At 45.2% G+C, this 18915-nt stretch overlaps 1 protein-coding gene across 1 annotated transcript in view; it reads left to right on the top strand.

Moving 5' to 3' along the window:
- recql4 (RecQ helicase-like 4) overlaps positions 1-18915 on the top strand; it is a 31650-nt gene that overhangs the window by 7385 nt on the left and 5350 nt on the right. Inside the window, exons 6-23 of the mRNA XM_024146983.2 lie at positions 216-1453; positions 1659-1758; positions 2661-2838; positions 3230-3349; positions 7683-7847; positions 7960-8052; positions 8373-8509; positions 8802-8885; positions 9191-9379; positions 9726-9908; positions 11382-11580; positions 12340-12617; positions 12895-13032; positions 13220-13571; positions 13796-13925; positions 15758-15924; positions 16112-16274; positions 18451-18625. Coding sequence (XP_024002751.1) covers positions 216-1453; positions 1659-1758; positions 2661-2838; positions 3230-3349; positions 7683-7847; positions 7960-8052; positions 8373-8509; positions 8802-8885; positions 9191-9379; positions 9726-9908; positions 11382-11580; positions 12340-12617; positions 12895-13032; positions 13220-13571; positions 13796-13925; positions 15758-15924; positions 16112-16274; positions 18451-18625 — 4089 coding nt within the window. The remainder of the gene's footprint in view (positions 1-215; positions 1454-1658; positions 1759-2660; positions 2839-3229; positions 3350-7682; positions 7848-7959; positions 8053-8372; positions 8510-8801; positions 8886-9190; positions 9380-9725; positions 9909-11381; positions 11581-12339; positions 12618-12894; positions 13033-13219; positions 13572-13795; positions 13926-15757; positions 15925-16111; positions 16275-18450; positions 18626-18915) is intronic.

The raw sequence follows: 18915 nt of genomic DNA, 5'->3' as shown, positions 1-18915 counted from the left end.
ACAGTCTGTGTGTAGTTTGGCTGTGTCTAGTTCCACACGTTGTTTTTTGCAAACTCTTTTGCATACATTTTGATTTTGCATACATAGACCAAGACTGTTTAGTATAAAATGCAAACTGCAATTGCTAGTTAACGTGATGATGGAGATGTGGGGAGTTTGGACCTCTGCCATTTTGAATATATATATTTTTTTCCTGCACTATAAACTGTTTCTAGGAGAGACCGGTTTCTCTGAAGAAGTCGTTCACGCCACGTCGAACACCTCTGAAGTCCTGGAAAGACGGCCAGAGCCTAAACCCTGCAGCTGGTGCTGCAGGCAGCGATACACTGTTATCCCCTCTGCTAAAGCCAGCCAACACACGTCCACACCTCCTGGCCTGTCCAGTGCAGACAGGGACAGAACACCCACAGCAGCCCTTTGAGCCATTGCCAGCCTTCACGCCCTCCAAGCTGTGGTCTCCTGCAGCGGGGGCATCCTCATCAGACAGACAGGCAGGAAGCCGGGCCCAGCAGCTCAGACAGACCTTCACCAAGAGGTTATCCTCTGTAGACAGCAGCTGGCTCGAGAGATGTCAGGTGTTTGACGAGGTGGGTGTCGCGGAGAAGCCGGTTGTGGGTAATTTGTCTCTCGCCGTGGTGTCGGCGGTAGGATCACCGCAGGCGAAAGGGGGAGGCGTTGGCGAGGGAGAGAACCCAGGACGTGCCGCCAGTTCCTTTGTCATACCTTCCATGCAGAACGAAGGGACAACTCTCCTGGGGGAGAGGGCTTCCAAGAGTACCATGCCACAGGCTCTGCCTTTTTCAGACGAGCAACAGCCCAAAATTGGTTGTGGCGTAACGTCTGCAGCAGTCCCAGCCAGTCTGCGGTCCACTGGACAACGCTCCTCATTAGGGTCTGGCTCCGGAGAAGGAAAGGATGGAGAAACCAGACCAGGTCTCAGAGGACAGGCCGAGGGCGGAACGTCAGAAGAGACAGCCGTCGGCGCCACCACCGCCAAGAAATCTCGAGCAAGGGCCAGAAAGGGCCGGGTAGGAAGAGTTGAAGAGGAGGCGGAGGTGTCGACGCAGCCACCACAGCAGGCTGAGGGTGACGAGCAAGGGCCGGAGAAGAAAGGTACGAAGAAAAAGGGCAAAAAGAGGCAAAGGGACCACGACACAGATGGAGTGAACCCTGACGACACAGAGAAAGAGGGGGCGGTGAAAAAGAGGAGGAGAACCAAAAAGGTTACAGAGGCTACAGCTGATGGCAGGAGTCCCAAAAAAGCCCCCAGAGCGAGGAAGAAGAAGGCTCAGACAGGTGATGGAAATGCTAGCGAGCAGGGGAATGGTGATGTCACAGAGAAGGAAGCAGTGAAGCAGAAACCAAGAGTTCCACAGGAGAACCTCCTAGGAGAGGTGGATGAGGAAGATGTCAAAGCTGCCAGGAACAGGGGGAGCAACACTATGAGACCTAAGTGGGTGATACTCTATATTACCCTTGGACTACTAAATATTTCAACAAACAATATTATTTAGATTTACAAATTGATCTATGCACTCTTGAGAGCCCCTTTTTAAATACATATTCCTCATTGACTGTAATTGTCATAACTGTATCTTATTTTTAATAATCTAATTGTTTTGTATTAATGTGATTTTTCTTTCGCACCATCTGTCCAGACCCACCAAGAACTCGGACCCGAACTTTGTAAAGATCAACCTGAAAAATAAGTCTCATGTCAAAGGATACGCATGTAGGGGCGCTGGCCTACGGAAGCAGGTAAGGAAACTAGTACAGTTGGTACATGCAGTGCATTCAGAAAGTATTCAGACCCCTTGACTTTTTCCAGATTTTGTTACATTACAGCCTTATTCTAAAAATGTATTAAATAGTTTTTTTACCTTCATCAATCTACACACAATACCCCATAATGACAATGCAAATTGTTTGCCAATGTCTAAAAAATTTAAATCACATTTATATAACTATTCAGACCCTTTACTCAGTACTTTGTTGAAACACCTTTGGCAGTGATTACATGCTCAAGTCTTCTTGGGTATGATGCTACAAGCTTGTCACACCAGTATTTGGGAAGTTTCTCCTATTCTTCTCTGCCGATTCTCTCAAGCTCTGTCAGGTAGGATGGGGAGCGTCACTGCACAGCTATTTTCAGGTCTCTCCAGAGATGTTTGATCGGGTTCCTGACTAGTCTCCCAGTCCCTGCCGCTGAAAAACATCCCCACAGCATGATGCTGCCACCACCATGCTTCACCGTAGAGATTGTGCCAGGTTTCCTCCAGATGTGACGCTTGGCATTCAGGCCAAAGAGTTCAATCTTGGTTTCGATGGTTGTCCTTCTGGAAGGTTTTCCCATCTCCACAGAGGAACTCTGGAGCTCTGTCAGAGTGACCACCGGGTTTCTAATACCTGTTTTCGCTTTGTCGTTATGGGTCTAAAAACCTGTTTTTGCTTTGTCGTTATGGGTCTAAAAACCTGTTTTCGCTTTGTCGTTATGGGTTATTGTGTGTACAATTGAATCCATTTTAGAATAAGGCTGTAATGTAACAATGTGGAAAAAGTCAAGGGGTCTGAATACTTTACAGCATACAGTCCCTGCCTAGGAAGACAGTACGTGTATATATGATATCAGCACATTTTATCCTGTTTTCTCTCTGTTTCAGTTGACCATGGAGAAGTTCCAACTAAAGGGGGAGAGGTTTGGAGGACCAGACTCGCGGTTTAGAGGGGGAAGAGGCAGAGGAGGGTTTAGAGGTGGCTTCGGAGGGTCCAATCGTCCAGGGGACACCTGCTTCAAGTGCGGAGGCACAGGACACTGGGCTATGAACTGCAAGGGCAGAGGTGAGAGGTCACAGCACAGACAGAACCTGGCGTGTGACGACTGAAGCTGTGGTGGCTAAATTGGCTTGTTTAGATGAGTGGTTCTTCAGAAACTAGTTTCATTGACCACATCACGCTTGTCTTTATTAGGCTGATGCATAAGAAATACTGTGCTAAAGCCTTTTCTTTGATGCACCTGGGGTCTGTTGAGGAAGGTGCAACATTACAGAACATTCAGTTGGACATGTATTTTGCTCAACAGATCTGATTCGCTGTCCTTTACATGTGCAAGAGTCATTTTCATCTTTTGAACGCTTCTCCCTACTGAATACATCCCTGTATCCTGTGAATGTTATATATTGATTCTAATATATAACCCCTATTTAACCTGTTTTACCCTTCCTGTTTCCAGTTGCTGCTCCAGTAGACAGTGCTGCTGCTGATGAGGCGTCTGCGGTTGAGGAGCCCTTCGAACTGCCAACCTTGGAAGAAGTTGCCCGGGCAACGGGAACTCTGCGTTCCGAGCCTCGGGGTATGCTATTGTCACCACTTCTGGCGATGAGATCTACATTAGTGAAAATGTTGAGGCAGGCAGATTCTCCCCTCAATCTCAATCAAAATATCCCCAAGTGTTTACCCCAAATGGCACCCTATTCCTTATATAGTGCACTACTTTTGTCCTTAGCCCTATGTGCGATGGTCAAAAGTAGGGCACTATTAAGGGAATAGGGTGCTATTTGGGACATATAAACAGTGCATTCGGAAAGTATTCAGACCCCTAGACTTTTTCCACCTTTTGTTACGTTACAGCCTTATTCTAAAATGCATTAAATAAACCTCGTCTATAATTCCTATAATTCCTCGTCTAGCTACACACGATCCCCCATAATGACGGGAAAACAGGTTTTTAGAAAATGTTACATATTTATAAAAAATGTAAAAACAGATACCTTATTTATATAAGTATTCAGACCCTTTGCTATAAGACTTGAAATTGAGCTCAGGTGGGGCATCCTGTTTCCATTGATCATCCTTGATGTTTCTACAACTTGATTGGGGTCCACCTGTGGTAAATTCAATTGATTGAATTTAGGCACACACCTGTCTATATAAGGTCCCATAGTTGACAGTGCATGTCAGAGCAAAAACCAAGCCATGAGGTCGAATGAAATGTCCGTAGTGCTCCGAGACAGGATTGTGTCGAGGCACAGATCTGGGGAAGGGTACCAAAACATTTCTACAGCATTGAAGGTCTCCAAGAACACAGTGGCCTCCATCATTCTTAAATGGAAGAAGTTTGGAACCACCAAGACTCTACCTAGAGCTGGATGCCCGGCCAAACATAGCAATTGGGGGAGAAGGGCCTTAGTCAGGGAGGTGACCTAGTATCCAATGGTCACTCTGACAGAGCTCCAGAGTTCCTCTGTGGAGATGTGAGACTCTTCCAGAAGGACAACCATCTCTGCAGCACTCCACCAATCAGGCCTTTATTGTAGAGTGGCCAGACGAATGCCACTCCTCAGTAAAAGGCACATGACAGCCCGCTTGGAGTTTGCCAAAAGACTCTCACACCATGAGAAACACGATTCTCTGGTCTTTTGAAACCAAGATTGAACTCTTTGGCCTGAATGCCAAGCATCACGTCTGGAGGAAACCTGGCACCATCCCTACGGTGAAGCATGGTTGTGGCAGCATCATGCTGTGGGGATGTTTTTCAGCGGCAGGGACTGGGAGACTAGTCAGGATCAAGGCAAAGATGAACGGAGCAAAGTACAGAGAGATCCTTGATGAAAACCTGCTCCAGAGTGCTCAGGACCTCAGACTGGGCAAAGGTTCACCTTCCAACAGGACAACGACCCTAAGCACACAGCCAAGACAATGCAGGAATGGCTTCGGGACAAGTCTCTGAATGTCCTTGAGTGGCCCAGCCAGAGCCCGGACTTGAACCCGATCAAACATCTCTGGAGAGACCTGAAAATAGCTGTGCAGCGACGCTCCCCATCCTACCTGACATAGCTTGAGAGGATCTGCAGAGAAGAATAGGAGAAACTTCCCAAATACTGGTGTGACAAGATTGTAGCATCATACCCAAGAAGACTCGAGCATGTAATTGCTGCCAAAAGGTGGTTCAAGAAGGTACTCAGTGAAGGGGTCTGAATACCTGTGTAAATGTGATTTTTCTGTTTTTATTTTAGTATTTTTTTTACATTTGCAAACAATTCTTAAAAACCTGTTTTTGCTTTGTCATTATGAGGTATTGTGTGTAGATGAGGGGGGTGGGGGGAAACAATTGACTCCATTTTAGAATAAGGCTGTAACGTTACAATGTGGAAAAAGTCAAGGGGTCTGAATACTTTCCAAATGCACTGTACTTTGAAGCATCACAATAAGCTAAATGGACACAACTTAGACGTTGGACCAATCAGAATCTTCACCATACACTCACTCACTTTGTTGCTAAGGTGCATTTTTCCAGTGTATCTGTCAGCAGTGACTATTTCACCCAAGTCTGGCTCCCTTCAGTATCCCAGAACATCTGTTTTAGCAGTAGAGACATAACCTAACGTTATGACTGTAACTACTATTCCCTGAAGGAGGGAAATGAGTTAGAACATACTATGGGGAGTTGCACTCGCGACTTCAGTTGAAGGATCTACAATCACTCCTGACAAGGCCAATGAAATCCACACCTCGCTGGAAGCCCCGCCTACCACAGGTGATAAGCGTGAGGCTCGGATTCATTCTTTCAATTTAATACCGCTCTTCACCGAGCCCAGGAACGGGCGGTGCGGGGCCAAACAGATGTTGTACCTTGTTTCCCTCCTCCAGGGAACAGTAGTTTTAGTCATAACGTTACATTCCCTTTCAGTCAGTCAACGTTTTGTACAACATACTGTAGAGAAATAGAATTTCGCCCCAAGCCGACCCCAACGGATACTAAATGAAACTGCCCATGGCAGACCACCCAGACCTGACCGCGCCAGATGAGACAATCTGGGTATTACCACACGGCGTGCTGCCTAGTGACTTTCCCCTGTCCCAGCCATAAGCACCATGTGGGCTAGACTGAGGCCAGTGACATCCAAGAGATAACCTCACAACCGTGATGTCCAACTCAACCCTTTAAACAACGCCCAAGACACTGCCAGACCCCTGGTGGAGTGGGCGCATTCACCGCTAGGTAACCTTTGCCCCCTAGCAAAACAGACAAAAAGTTTGTCACATAACTGTATATCCCGGGTCTATTCAAGGTCTCTTTGAGTAGCCTCCCATAACTGGTGGCAGAGCGCACAGCAGCTGGGTTGGGCGCCGGCAGCCACCACATACCCCACGCCCAGGCGACCACCTAATCCATCTTTGCTTCCTGCACCTCGGTCCCAGCCGAGGTACTGGCATCCGGGAAAGCAAAGTCCCCATCGGTAATTACAAGCTTCCTTAAGAATACTACGCGTCTTTTCGGGGAGATTGCCGCAGTACAGTGTCGTCTCGGTTGTTTTCTTAGTCATCTTACTCATTGCACCAGAACATTTTGAAGAATAACTAATTGTTTGTGATTAGAAAACTTATGAGAACAAGTACACACAACATCCAGGGGTGAGCAGCTGCACACAAGCCTAAGGTCACCATGTGCAATGCCAAGCTAGTGAGCATTACACATGGTGATCTTAGGCTTGTGTGCAGCTGCTCAGCCGTGGAAACACATTTTATGAAGCTCAGGACGAACAATTATTGTGCTGACGCTGCTTCCAGAGGCAGTTTTGAACTCGGTAGTGAGAGTTGCAACCGAGGGAAGAAGATTTTTACGCACTTCAGCACTCGGCGGTCCCATTCTGTGAGCTTGTATGGCCTACCAATTCGCAGTTGAAACGTTGTTGCTCATAGATGTTTCCACTTCAAAATAACAGCACTTGCAGTTGACCGGGCAGCTCTAGCAGGGAAGAAACTAACTTGTTGGAAAGGTGGCATCCTATGACAGCGCCAACTTGAAAGTCATTGAGCTCTTCAGTAAGGCCATTCTGCTGCCAATGTGTGCTCAATTTTATACACCTGTCCGCAACGGGTGTGGCTGAAATAGCCGAATCCACTAATTTGAAGGGGTGTCCACATACCTTTGTGTGTGAAGCAGAGACTTAAGTGGGTAAAATGTCACTGCTAAGACCAATCAGGTATGGTCCCATGGAAACGATCAACGCTCATTTTCATAGATCGGGTTATGTCCCAAATGGAAACCCTATTGCCTATAGAATGCCCTGCTTTTTACCCGGGCCCATAGTGCACTACTCAACCAGAGCCCTATGTAGGGAATAGGGTGCCGTTTGGGTCGTACATAGAGTAAAATACAGCTCCACACACAGACAATGTCCAGCGAAAGTCTGAGCGATTGCGCAGGCAGAAACCGAGGCCCCTGTAAGCCTAAAAAAGTAGATGCCATCTAAAAAAGTAGATGAGCATAACAGCTCCTACACTGTCTGGCAAGGCAATGATGTCATGCTACTAAACTAACCTGCATGCCAAAAGGTCAAAGAGCTCATGCTTACCCCCCTGCAATTCTCTCTGTTTTTCTTCCTCCCAGTTCCCTGCCCATAACAACAACTGATTTAGGTCCAGTTTCTCCCGACTCCAATTCAAACCTCAGTCATAACGAACTCCATGCCAAAGCTGACCCTAGACCAGTGGAGGAGTAAATAATTAATGACATCTGTGTACATGAGGTCCCCCTGTCTATGTGTGTGTCCCAAATGACACCCTATTCCCTTATTATAATACATTACTTTTGACCAGGGCCTATAGGGCTCTGGTCAGAAGTAGTGTACAGTAATAGGGTGCTATTTCGGATGCATACTATGTCTATCTCATTATTACAGTGGTACCCCCCATTGTTAAAGAGGAGAATGAGGGTCTGGTGGAGAAGCAGGAGGATGGTGGTGATGATGTCTTGTTGAATGTGATCAGGCCAGATTACGAGCGCCTGCTCCCTCCGCCCCCCATGCAGCCCCTCTACCCCCTAGGGGAGGACGGCAAAGTACAAGGTACCCCGTTTTTAACATTCAATTATTTAATGAATGAATCTAAACTAATCAATCAACCAGTACAGTATGATTTATACTCCTTTTGACTTCCAACTAAATGTTGTTTCTGCAGCGGTGCCCTCTGAAGTTTATGAAGCACTTAAAGACTTTGGGTACAAGTCTTTCAGACCAGGGCAGGAACAGGCCATCATGAGAATTCTATCAGGTATGCAGGAAGAGGATAAAACAGTGTTTCCTTTAGTTAGTACCTCAGTTAAGTGATATACATGAGAAGATGTACAGCTCCTGTAAGTTGCTCTGGATAAGAGTGTCTGCTAAATTACGCCAATAAATGTAATGACTAAATGTACGTAGTTGCTTTCCCATATGTAGGTTTTTTGTTTGTTACAAGTAGGGCTCCCACCCACTTTCACTCCCTGTGTGTGGTGTCTTGGGGGGGGTGAGGAGCTGAACAAATGACACATTTACTTTGCAAGATAGAATAGAAGTTTATTTTCCATCGTTTTTCTATTCTATTCTCTCCAGGTCTGTCCACGCTAGTGGTGCTCTCTACGGGCATGGGCAAGTCTCTGTGCTACCAGCTGCCTGCCTACCTCTATGCCCAGAGGTCTAACAGTATCACTCTGGTGGTGTCACCACTGGTGTCTCTTATGGATGATCAGGTAACGCCCTATATCTGTAGCCCCCCAGGTAACGCCCCATATCTGTAACGCCCCATATCTGTAGCCCCCAGATAACGCCCCATATCTGTAACGCCCCATATCTGTAGCCCCCAGGTAACGCCCCATATCTGTAGCCCCCAGGTAACGCCTCATATTTGTAGCCCCTAGGTAACGCCCCATATTTGTAGCCCCTAGTTATACAACACCTTATTGATACACACACTGTCTTGTGAATGTCTCAAAATAAGTGTTTTGAATTAAATACTGACAGCAAATTATTTTGTCTCCTTAGCTTTCTGGACTCCCATCCAAGTTGAAAGCGGCTGCCATTCACTCCAATATGTCTAAAAAACAGAGAGAGGTTGCCATTGAGAAGGTACTGTTATCCTCTTTCAATCCGCTTAGAGTATAGTTTAACTATCTAGGCCTAAACCTTAGCGTTTTCTGTTTTTGCGTAATGTTTAACTGCATTGAGCATTTTTGTTTCCTGCATTAGACTTCTATAGCTGTCAGTGATATTTTTTGTTATTCATTGTGTGTGTGTGTTACCTCCAGGTGCACATTTGTATGTATTGTGTGATACCACTACAAGGATGTCAGTCATATTTGCTAATGTTAATGTCTTATCTATTGTGATCTGCATTACGACAAAGTTTTCTGCTTTGTGTGTGTGTCCTCCAGGTTAAGGCAGGTGAGGTCCATGTCCTGCTCCTGTCCCCTGAGGCGTTGGTAGGTGGAGGTCACTCTGGCTCTGGCTGTCTTCCCCCAGCTGACCAGCTCCCCCCGGTGGCCTTCGCCTGTATCGACGAGGCCCACTGTGTCTCAGAGTGGTCACACAACTTTAGGCCCTGCTACCTGCGTCTCTGCAAGGTGAGCTCTGATGACCACTTCATTCATATTTATCTTTATCTATCCTAACCCATCATTTGGGGGACACTTGTATTAAATGCAAAGGGAGTTTTTTCCACAGCACTTGCTTCTTTAGAATGAGCCTGTCTCTCACCATAGCTGTAGATGGCTAGCCATGCGTGCTGTTCCACCCCTCAGCGTGGATGTGCCCTGTACGTCTCTTTGACCGACCGGGTTTTAATCTGGGTTGTCAGTGCACCACAAGACTGTTAGCTTGCTGAGCTAAAGACCTAGATCCTCGGGTCTTAGGCAAGATTACTGAACACACGAGCATGGTTCACCAAACCACCTCCGTTCCATCTCCTAGGTGTTGAGGGACCGTCTGGGCGTGCGTTGCCTGTTGGGTCTGACTGCCACCGCCACCCTGTCCACAGCACTGGACATCGCTCAACACCTGGACATCACTGACCAGGACGGTATCGCTGTCCGCTCGGCTGCCGTGCCTGACAACCTGCAGCTGTCTGTCTCCATGGACCGAGACAAGGACCAGGTAGGATACATGCCAACCACTAGACTAGGACCAGGTAGGGTACATGCCAACCACTAGACTAGGACCAGGTAGGATACATGCCAACCACTAGACTAGGACCAGGTAGGATACATGCCAACCACTAGACTAGGACCAAGTAGGATACATGCCAGACCACTAGACTAGGACCAGGTAGATACATGCCAACCATAGACTAGGACCAGGTAGGTACATGCCAACCACTAGACTAGGACCAGGTAGGATACATGCCAACCACTAGACTAGGACCAGGTAGGGTACATGCCAACCACTAGACTAGGACCAGGTAGGATACATGCCAACCACTAGACTAGGACCAGGTAGGATACATGCCAACCACTAGACTAGGACCAGGTAGGATACATGCAACCACTAGACTAGGACCAGGTAGGATACATGCCAACCACTAGACTAGGGACCAGGTAGGATACATGCTAACCACTAGACTAGGACAGGTAGGATACATGCCAACCACAAGACTAGGACCAGGTAGGATACATGCCAACCACTAGACTAGGACCAGGTAGGATACATGCCAACCACAAGACCAGGACCAGGTAGGATACATGCTAACAACTAGACTAGACCAGGTAGGATACATGCTAACCACTAGACTAGGACCAGGTAGGATACATGCTAACCACAAGACCAGGTAGATACATGCCAACCACAAGACCAGGACCAGGTAAGTACATGCTAACCACTAGACTAGGACCAGGTAGGATACATGCTAACCACTAGACTAGAGCCAGGTAGGATACATGCCAACCACAAGACCAGACCAGTAGGATACATGCCAACCACTAGACTAGGACCAGGTAGGATACATGCCAACCACAAGACCAGGACCAGGTAGTATACATGCTAACCACTAGACTAGGACCAGGTAGGATACATGCTAACCACTAGACTAGGACCAGGTAGGTAACATGCTAACCACTAGACTAGGACCAGGTAGGATACATGCTAACCACTAGACTAGGACCAGGTAGGATACATGCCAACCACAAGGCCAGGACCAGGTAGGATACATGCTAACCACTAGACTAGGACCAGGTAGGATACATGCCAACCACAGAGACTAAGACCAGTAGGATACATGCTAACCACAAGACAGGACCAGGTAGGATACATGCTAAACCACTAGACTAGGACAGGTAGGATACATGCCAACCACTAGACTAGACCAGGTAGGATACATGCTAACCACTAGACTAGGACCAGGTAGGATACATGCCAACCACAAGACTAGGCCCAGGTAGGATACATGCTAACCACTAGACCAGGTAGTATACATTCAAACCAAACACACAAACAATGGAGTTTCCAATTTAATCCAATTTCATTGGTTCCATTGTGCCAGGAAAGCCCAATCAAGCACAGCTAAAGTATTTGAAAGAAAACAAATAGAATTTGAACCCAGGTCTGATACTGTGTGTCCTGTCTCCTGTCCAGGCCCTGGTGTGTCTGCTGAAGGGAGAGCGGTTTGGGTCTCTGGAGTCCGTCATCATCTACTGCACCAGGAGAGAGGAGACAACCCGTATATCTGCCCTGCTCAGGACCTGCCTGCAGGGGGTGCTGTTGAAGGAGTCTAACCGTACAGCGAGTCAGGAGGCAGATGACAACCCTGTAGGGAAGAAGAAGAAAGCTTTGGGTACCTGTCTGTCTGGGTTTGGTTGGAGCTGGGTTGATTGGGATGTTATATTTATAAACTGGGTGGTTAGAGCCCTGATTGCCTGACAGCCGTGGTATATCAGACCGTATACCAGGGGTATGACAAAACATTTATTTTTACTGCTCAAATTACATTGATAAACAGTTTATAATAGCAATAAGGCACCTCGGGGGTTATACTCTGATGCATTGTGCTTAAGAACAGCCCTTAGCCGTGGTGTGTATATATATATATTTTTTATATTTAACCTTTATTTAAGTAGGCAAGTCAGTTAAGAACAAATTATTTTTTACAATGACGGCCTAGGAACAGTGGCTTAACTGCCTTGTTCAGGGGCAGAAGGACAGATTTTTACCTTGTCAGCTCGGGGATTCGATCCAGCAACCTTTCGGTTACTTGCCCAGCGCTCTAACCACTAGGCTACCTGGCTGTATATCACACCCCCTCGTGCCTTATTGCTTAAATATTTTATTGGGATGTTAATATTCACAGAAGTCTAGCTAAAGGGCCAAATCCTGTCTTGAATTATATGTTGATGACAATGGGAGAACTTTGGAAAATTGACATTTTGCCTTGCTCTGATGCCGTTGTCAAAAAGTCTCATCAATGTGCTAGGATCAGTTTTCCCTTTTTAGATCATATGGAATCAGATTATATAGATATGCTAGACCAGCTTTCCTACTCTGAGATGCTTTGTGACTACGGGCCCTGACACCTCTCTGTGCTGTGTGCCCTCAGCCAGGAAGAAGATCCGTAAGCCTCTGAAGTGGATGGCTGAGTCCTACCATGCCGGCATGTCGTCCTCTGAGCGCCGTCGCGTCCAGAACAACTTCATGTGTGGCGAGCTGCGAGTGGTGGTCGCCACGGTAGCCTTCGGCATGGGCCTGGACAAGTCGGACGTGCGCGGCATCGTGCACTACAACATGCCCAAGAGCTTTGAGAGCTACGTGCAGGAGATCGGGAGGGCAGGGAGAGACGGGGAACCGGCCCACTGTCATCTCTTCCTGGATCCTGAGGTTCTGTCTCCTCTCACCTTTTTCAGTCGTTATTTATTTCATAGTGTTTATTTACTTTTCAACCAAATTCAAATGTGTTTTGACGACAACGTCTAGTAAGTAATAGTTAAGTGATGAATTGATACTTGGTGAGTAGTGAACAGTCGCTGTGCTACAATACTTTTGTTTGAATTATTAGGTTATTCACAAATAAATCTATTATTCAATAGAGTGCCAAGACATATGATGTGTATGCTCATTATGTTGATTAATCCTACGTTCTTGCCTGGTGTTGTAGGGAGGGGACCTGCATGAGTTGCGGAGGCACATCTACGCGGATACGGTGGACTACTACACTGTGAAGAAGATCGTGCAGAAGGTGTTTCCTCCCTGCAGGTGCAGACAGATCCACCAGAAACAGCAGGACCTAGCCAGGGTAATGTTGGTATACTTACATAGTCATTTCTTCCCTTCTCTCGGTCTACAATCATCGCACATTAACAGCCTATGACCATTATGTGAACCCCAATTAAGGTTTAGGATTAACATTTTTTTTTTTATCATGATGTATCAGGCACAAACCAAACCAAACTTAAAATGTTTTTATTCTAACCATGTCTTAGACTCAGGAGGAGGTTGACGACTCCGAGATGATGGAACTGATGGACACCTGTGATGAGAACCCAGTTGAAACATCGGAACACATAACGGAGACTGGTCAGAACACCCCCGTCGAGCAGTTGGAACAGGCCAAAGTTCCTACTGAGGATGTATCAACTTTTCAACCACTGGACGGGGAGCAGAAACACCCACCAGAGTCAAGTGTTCCATTTCCCCAGAGAGGGGATGGCGAACATGAAGAGGAGGAGCAGACAGGGGGAGGTGATGATTGGCCCACGACTAGGGTGTGTCACACCCATGAGAGGGCCATACCTATGCAGGACACTGTGGAAGCCCTGGACATCACTGAAGAAGGTAGGTACCTCACTATACTGAACACAAGACGGGTAAAATATTTTGTGTCACTTGGATAGTTGACTCAAGGATCAGAAAACTGTAAATATATCATTAGAATGAGATCCCACTTTTAATTCAGCTTTTTTTTGTCAAGACCAGTGAGTCTCCTGCCTTTTCTTCAGATATCAGACTGTATTTTACAATGGACTTCAAATGATTCAAGTTATATCACTGTCTGTCAGGTTTGGAGACTCTGCTGTGCTACCTGGAGCTGCACCCTCAGCAGTGGGTAGAGCTGCTCCACCCCACCCTCTCCACCTGTAAGATGGTCTGTTACAACGGCCCGCATCAACTCCGCAAACTCACCAAAATGTAGGACATCACAAAACCAGGGTCATAGAAAAACATGTTTAAAAGTTTTGCAACAGAATTTGCGTTTCTTATTTGACAAGTTCTGCAAAGTCACTCTCAACACCTGGCCAGTCTGTTACAGTAGACTGTTTAGCTGTACCATACAAAGTCCTGTTTGCTAGGTTGTGTTTTTATATGTAGGTGTGTATTTCATACTCATGTGATGTTATTTTGGTCCAGTAAAGGCAGCGGGACATGTGAGCGGTTTGGTGTTTTCATGTACAGGCAATAGATGACTAATGTTTACAATGTGCTTAAACTGTTTTGGTGTAGGTAAGTAATGTTTACATTACCAGTCAAAAGTTTGGACACACCCACTCATTCAAGGGTTTTTCTTTATTTTGACTATTTTCTACATTGTAGAATAATAGTGAAGACATCAAAACTATGAAATAACACGTAAGAAATCATGTAGTAACCAAAAAAGTGTTAAACAAATCAAAATATATTTTAGATTTTAGATTCTTCAAAGTAGCCACCCTTTGCCTAGATGACAGCTTTGCACACTCTTGGCATTCCCTCAACCAGCTTCACCTGGAATGCTTTTCCAACAGTTTTAAAGGAGTTCCCACATATGCTGAGCATTTGTTGGCTGCTTTTCCTTCACTCTGCTGTCCAACTCAACCCAAACCATCTCAATTGGGTTGAGGTCGGGTGATTGTGGAGGCCAGTTCATCTGATGCAGCACTCAACACTGATGCAGCACCCAAACACCTGGAGGTGTTTTTTTGGTCATTGTCCTGTTGGAAAAACAAATGATAGTCCCACTAAACTCAAACCAGATGGGATGGCATATCGCTGCAGAATGCTGTGGTAGCCATGCTGGTTAAGTGTGCCTTGAATTCTAAATAAATTACTAACAACGTCACCAGCAAAGCACCATCACACCACCTCCTCCATGCTTCACGGTGGGAACCACACATGCAGAGATCATTTCCACTGGTCTAATATCCATTGCTCGTGTTTCTTGGCCCAACCAAGTCTCTTGTTGGTGTCCTTTTAGTAGTGTTTTTTTTGTTGTTGCAGCAATTCGGCCATGATGGCCTGATTCACTCTGTCTCCTCTGAACAGTTGATGTGTCTGTTACTTGAACTGTTAAGCATTTATTTGGGCTGCAATTTATGAAGCTGGTAACTCTAATGAACTTCTCCTCTGCAGCAGAGAACTCTGGGTCTTCCTTTCCTGTGGCGTTCCTCATGAGAGACAGTTTCATCATAGCGCTTGATGGTTTTTGCGACTGCACTTGAAGACACTTTCAAAGTTCTTGAAATGTTCCGGATTGACTGACCTTCATGTCTTAAAGTACTGATGGACTGTCGTTTCTCTTTGCTTATTTGAGCTATTCTTGCCATTGGACTTGGTCTTTTACCAAATAGGGCCATCTTCTGTATACCCCCCCTTACCTTGTCACAACACAACTGATTGGCTCAAACTCATTAGGAAGGAAATAAATTCCACAAATTATCTTTCAACAAGGCACACCTGTTAATTGAAATGCATTCCAGGTGACTACCTCATGAAGATGGCCAGGAGTGTGCAAAGCTGTTATCAAGGCAAAGGGTGGCTACTGTGAAGAATCTAAAATCTAACACTTTTTTTGGTTACTACATTTGGTTACTACATTCCACATGTGTTATTTCATAGTTTTGATGTCTTTATTCTATAATGTAGAAAATAGTAAAAATAAAGAAAAACCCTTGAATGAGTAGGTGTGTCCAAACTTTTGACTGGTACTGTATGTTGAGGGGTGGAGTCGGCGTGGTGATGATGGATATGTGTCGTCTGATTGGCAGCTGCCCACCTGTTGCCGTAGTGTTAGCCCGGAAACGGCTGGCAGGGGAGCGAGTGGAGACCTGTGATTCGGTGGACTTTGATGTGGTGGAGGTGGCAGACACTATGGGCTGGCAGCTGGGTCTGGTGAAGAGAGGCCTCAGACAACTACAATGGGCCACAAACAGAGGTGTGTGTGTGTTTTTATAGTTAAAAAAATGCAAACTACAGTGGAGCATAGTCAAAGATGGATATGATTACAAATATAATATTTCGTACAGTATTTAAAGTGTGCCTGTGTGAGTTACATTTGGATAAAAGAGAGAAATAATTATAAATTTCCGATCTCCATATCATACATCTCCTGTCTTCTCCAGGAGTCTTGGTGGAGTTCTCCAACCTGTCCTTCTACTTCCGTTCCTACGGTGACTTGACCCCGGATGAGATGGACCGGGTGTGTGAGTTCCTGCATGGCAGGGTGGTGGCCCAGGAGAGGACCAAACTGTACCAGCTCAAAGCCTGCTTCAAGGCCTTCCGCAGGTCAGCACCAACCTACATTACACCAGTATTCAGAACTCATACCAACACTAGGTTACTCTCCAAAAGTATTATAGCAACAAATGTGAACGTAGACAAATCCTGGTTACCTGATTTTCATGGCTTTGTAGGGCTATTATTGGAGCTGTTAACTAGAGGTCGACCGATTTAATCGGAATAGCCGATTTAATTCGTGCAGATTTCAAGTTTTCATAACAATCAGATTATTTTTTTACACCTTTATTTAACTAGGCAAGTCAGTTAAGAACACATTCTTATTTTCAATGACGGCCTAGGAACGGTGGGTTAACTGCCTTGTTCAGGGGCAGAACGACAGATTTTTACCTTGTCAGCTCGGGGATTTGTTTTTGCATCCTTCCGATTACTAGTCCAACGCTCTAACCACTTGCCTTACATTGCACTCCACGAGGAGCCTCAGGCTGACTACCTGTTACGCGAGGGCAGCAAGAAGCCAAGGTAAGTTGCTAGCTAGCATTAAACTTATAAAAAACAATCAATCTTCACATAATCACTAGTTAACTACACATGGTTGATGATAGTTTATCAAGCGTGTCCTGCGTTGCATATAATCGATGCGGTGCCTGTTAATTTCTCATTGAATCACAGCCTACCTCGACAAACGGGTGATGATTTAACAAGCGCATTTGCGAAAAAAAGCACTGTCGTTGCACCAATGTGTACCTAACCATAAACATCAATGCCTTTCTTTAAAATCAATACACACGTATATATTTTTAAACCTGCATATTTAGTTAATATTGCCTGCTAACATGAATTTCTTATAACTAGGGAAATTGTGTCATATCTCTTGCGTTCCGTGCAAGCAGTCAGGGTATATGCAGCAGTTTGGGCCGTCTGGCTCGTTGCGAACTGTGTGAAGTCCATTTATTCCTAACAAAGGCCGTAATTAATTTGCCAGAATTGTACATCATTATGACATAACATTGAAGGTTGTACAATGTAACAGCAACATTTAGACTTAGGGATGCCATCCGTTAGATAGAATACGGAACGGTTCCGTATTTCACTGAAAGAATAAACGTTTTGTTTTCTAAATTATAGTTTCCGGATTCGACCATTTTAATGACCTACGGCTCGTATTTCTGTGTGTTATTATGTTGTAATTAAGTCTATGATTTGATAGAGCAGTCCGACTGAGCGATGGTGGGCACCAGCAGGCTCGTAAGCATTCATTCAAACAGCACTTTCGTGCGTTTGACAGCAGCTCTTCGCAATGCTCCAAGCATTGCGCTGTTTATGACTTCAAGCCTATCAACTCCCGAGATTAGGCTGGTGTAACCGATGTGAAATAGCTAGTTAGCGGGGTGCGCGCTAATAGCGTTTCAATCGGTGACGTCACTTGCTCTGAGACTTGGAGTAGTTGTTCCCCTTGCTCTGCAAGGGCCGCGGCTTTTGTGGAGTGATGGGTAACGCTGCTTCGAGGGTGGCTGTTGTCGATGTGTTCCTGGTTCAAGTCCAGGTAGGAGCGAGGAGAGGAACGGAAGCTATACTGTTACACTGGCAATACTAAAGTGCCTATAAGAACATCCAATAGTCACAGGTATATGAAATACAAATCGTATAGAGAGAAAAAATCCCATAATAACTACAACCTAAAACTTCTTACCGGGGAATATTGAAGACTCATGTTAAAAGGAACCACCAGCTTTCATATGTTCTGAGCAAGGAACTTAAACGTTAGCTTTTTTTACATGGCACATATTGCACTTTTACTTTCTTCTCCAACACTTTGTTTTTGCATTATTTAAACCAAATTGAACATGTTTCATTATTTATTTGAGGCTAAATTGATTTTATTGATGTATTATATTAAGTTAAAATAAGTGTTCATTCAGTATTGTTGTAATTGTTATTATTACAAATAAATTTAAAAAATGTCCTTTTTAAAAAAAATCAGTATCGGCTTTTTTTGGTCCTCCAATAATCGGTATCGGCGTTGAAAAATCATAATCGGTCGACCTCTACTGTTAACCCAATGGTGCTTGAAGTATGTTTAAGACATTGATATTCATAAGACATTTATAGATTAGTAGATGCTACTGTATGTCTTTCAGGTGACATACGTGTGTATTACTCTTTACTTGGAAAGGTCTCTGCCTGCACTGACTTCTGCKACACTGTATGTCTCTCTCTGCAGCGTCGCATACAAGAGCTGCAGTTTCTGCACGGACAAGCTGGACGAGAGCCGAAGCCTGAAGCTAAAAGGGCTTCTGGGGGATTACTTTGACAAGAGAAGAGAACTGGACCTGAGCAGGAAGTTCCAGGAGGACAAGGATGGCGAGGACGAGGAGGAGGTGTTGTTGAAATGCAAGGTTCGTCTCTGTCCTAAAATTCCCTGATGGTTTTTACCAAGTGTAAGTGAAGCTAATGCCTTTAGCGAATTCTAAATGTAATAAAGTACCCTTATAATGAATTACCTAATAGAGCTGAATCTGGTAAGAACAGGACTTTCCCATTTAGAGTAACGTAGAGAGTTTACAATATTTCTACTTTATATTGTATGTCCTTGAAGTTTAAACTATACTTTTTTTTAATGTGTAATTGTTCTGTTTTTGCTGTATCTATACTGCATGTGGATTGTGTAAATGATTTTGTCTAAATT

The sequence above is a fragment of the Salvelinus sp. IW2-2015 genome, unplaced genomic scaffold (genome assembly GCF_002910315.2).
Source record: "Salvelinus sp. IW2-2015 unplaced genomic scaffold, ASM291031v2 Un_scaffold16663, whole genome shotgun sequence".
Lineage (NCBI taxonomy): Eukaryota > Metazoa > Chordata > Actinopteri > Salmoniformes > Salmonidae > Salvelinus > Salvelinus sp. IW2-2015.
This window is presented reverse-complemented; position numbering and strand designations above follow the sequence as displayed.